Genomic DNA, 2653 nt, shown 5'->3' on the forward strand with positions numbered 1-2653 from the left:
GTGTAAGTGGTGAGAGAAATGAAGTGGTATTTCTGGAAATGCAATCAGAGATCGACCCGTGGTGTATGGTTCACCGAGTGCTTTTTAAAAAACAGCCGCTGGACAGCTTTGACATGTTGCGTGAGGGTTCAGAGGCTACTTCGCCATACGGTGTCCAATCTCTCTGCATCGCTCTTTGTTCATACACGGCATGGACTGTAAGAGCCTATCGACATTAAACTGACAGAAAAAAACAGCAAAAAAATGCACTTTATTTCACTTCCTGTAATACAATCTCTACAACCTAAAGCTAAAACAATGTGCTTGTGTGAGATGTATTTGTCTTTAGGTTGCTGAAAAAAACCCAAAGCGGCAGTGAGAGACATGTAAACTCACTCGGTGGGACGTAGGAGGGCAGTTTTGCCCAAGCGGAGGATGACGGGTCCTCGAGGGTTGCGGATCTTCTTGACATCTGTACTCTTGAGCAGGGAGAATCGCCTCACCAGATTGAAACCTAATAACAAATGGCATCGATCAGCACCCACACGAATAACACTCGGAGAAAGATATGTGTCTGTTTGCCAATTCAAGCTTGAAGTCTTTTCACCTGTGATATTTTGCCTGGCAGCCTGGGGAAACTTCCACTCATCCACTTGTAAGGATGGGCACTGTTCATCTGTGAAGCCAACACATACACGGTTAAGCAAATGGACATTAAGTCGAAACGCGGGTGCGTCAACAGCAAAAATCCTGATCTGTAGAATAGTTGAAGCATTCATAAAATGTCAAAAAAGAGCACATGAGACTTTGGATGGAAGTGATTTCAAATGCAACCTTTTTACACTTCTGCCGGGTGGAATGGACAGAGCTTGTGTGAGAGAGAGAGAGAGAAGAAGCAAGTGCAAACATACATGCGTTCGAGAGTAACGAAAAATATTGATCTTGAAGAAGGAGAAGTAGAGGGGAGTTGGTTGGGGTGAAAGAGAGTCGAACAAAAAGTGTAAAACACAGAGCAAGATGAAATGAGGGCAAAGCTGTGCAGAGAGGAAGACAGCCTCGTCTGACAAGTTGTCTCGCACCACGCTTGTCTGTCGCGGTAGCCCCCGTTTGATGGATATGTTCTCACCCTGTCAGGGGAGGTTACAGAGAAAAGTGTTGCCTGTCAGAGCGGCCTGCCTCACTACAGAGGGGAGATGTGTGATGTGAGGAAAAACTGGGCTTGTACAGGTAGACATCGACCCCGTGAGTCGCTGTGATCCACAGTTAATTGATCTCTTTGGGGCTCAAGGACCAATGCCCCCGAGCGAGACGTCCTACAGGGCATGGTTTTTTACTCTGGCTGCAGAGAATGTGAAAGCAGGTTGTGCCCGCCGTTAACCACAAATAAAAACTGTGTGATTTTCTTTAAGCGGCTGTTGCTTTTGGTAATATTTTAAATGATTAATGTGAAGCTGAAGGTTAGATATTTTAATTCAACCTCATTCAAGGCTAACTCATGCGCACCATGTGGACCAAATGAGCACAATGATCTATATTTAAAGATGGTGGTGACTTTTTTTTAAATCATTTATTTTAAAACCGGAAACTAGGTTAAACTGCATGTGTATCTTCTCTATAATGTTAAGATGCAAACATTAGCATGCCTGGTTAATTAGATAAGGTAGCTAAGGTGGCTATTTCTTGCTACTTACGAGGTAGCTTTGGTGTCTAAAACTAACCAAACAGCAACTGAAAACTGATACTTATGAGTCAAGTAAGTCTAATATTAATATCGACTTTTGGTTTTTAACTATTTATTCGACATCACTAGAAGGATTACTGGCAGAAAGCACCGAAGGCTATCTTCTCCCGACAGTGCTTTACACTTGTTTTTGGGAAGTTTAGCCTTAGCCTCAGTCTTTTAGCAGTATAGCTTGCGCATAGCTAGCATTTGCATATTTAAGGACGTTTTTTTAACACCTAGAATTAGTTTGCTCTGGTCCAAATCAGTTGATGAGTTTGTAAACTTGGAGCGGTTTCCTTTGGGTTCGGTTGGAAAAATAGAAGTGTACCAAAATGCGTCATTTCATAAAACGCGATAACGTTCTCTCCTCTTATTGGTCCCATGTGTCTGGGGTGGGAGCAAGAAAGTAAATACAGGAAGAAGGTCCTGTGTTCTGCACTAGTGCATAGTTCTATCAACAGTTCCAGATAACACACACACAGGCTTAAGCAACCCATTTTGACTGATTATGTTGAGTATGCCTCAGCTGTGCAAATCTTCTGTGTTTTTTGTAGTTTTTGTGAAATGTTTGTTGTTGTTGTCTTAGTGGTTTTTAAGGGGTAAAAATGAGGGCTTTATTCTTTACTCCATGGATGTCTTGCTGTTTCTTGTATGTTCAATAAATTCAATAAAGATATGTTACAATAAAATGAATGAGCTGGAATTACTAAAAGGTCAGACAAAATCCATGACTGTCGGCTAGGAATCTGAATGTACTTTTATCCCCTCCCTTTACTTATGTGTAAAATCGAAGACCCCTGCAAATTGCTGCAAATTTCATTTAGTAATTCTGTCACCATTATCACTGTAAACTGCATTTTCTTTGTGAGAATGAAAAAGGCTCGGCAACAGTAACCAAGGAGGATGGGACTTAGCTAACGGTCAATTGTGTATGCAGAAACATAAATTGAA

At 41.7% G+C, this 2653-nt stretch overlaps 1 protein-coding gene across 4 annotated transcripts in view; it reads right to left on the reverse strand.

Moving 5' to 3' along the window:
- Window positions 1–2653, reverse strand: part of col16a1 (collagen, type XVI, alpha 1) — an 88634-nt gene that overhangs the window by 61964 nt on the left and 24017 nt on the right. For all 4 annotated transcript variants that reach the window (XM_032535244.1, XM_032535245.1, XM_032535241.1 and 1 more), the window contains 2 exons: window positions 587–655; window positions 376–493 (listed from right to left, as the gene is read on the reverse strand). In XM_032535244.1, the coding sequence (XP_032391135.1) occupies window positions 376–493; window positions 587–655 (187 nt within the window). The remainder of the gene's footprint in view (window positions 1–375; window positions 494–586; window positions 656–2653) is intronic.

The sequence above is a fragment of the Etheostoma spectabile genome, chromosome 14 (assembly GCF_008692095.1).
Source record: "Etheostoma spectabile isolate EspeVRDwgs_2016 chromosome 14, UIUC_Espe_1.0, whole genome shotgun sequence".
Lineage (NCBI taxonomy): Eukaryota > Metazoa > Chordata > Actinopteri > Perciformes > Percidae > Etheostoma > Etheostoma spectabile.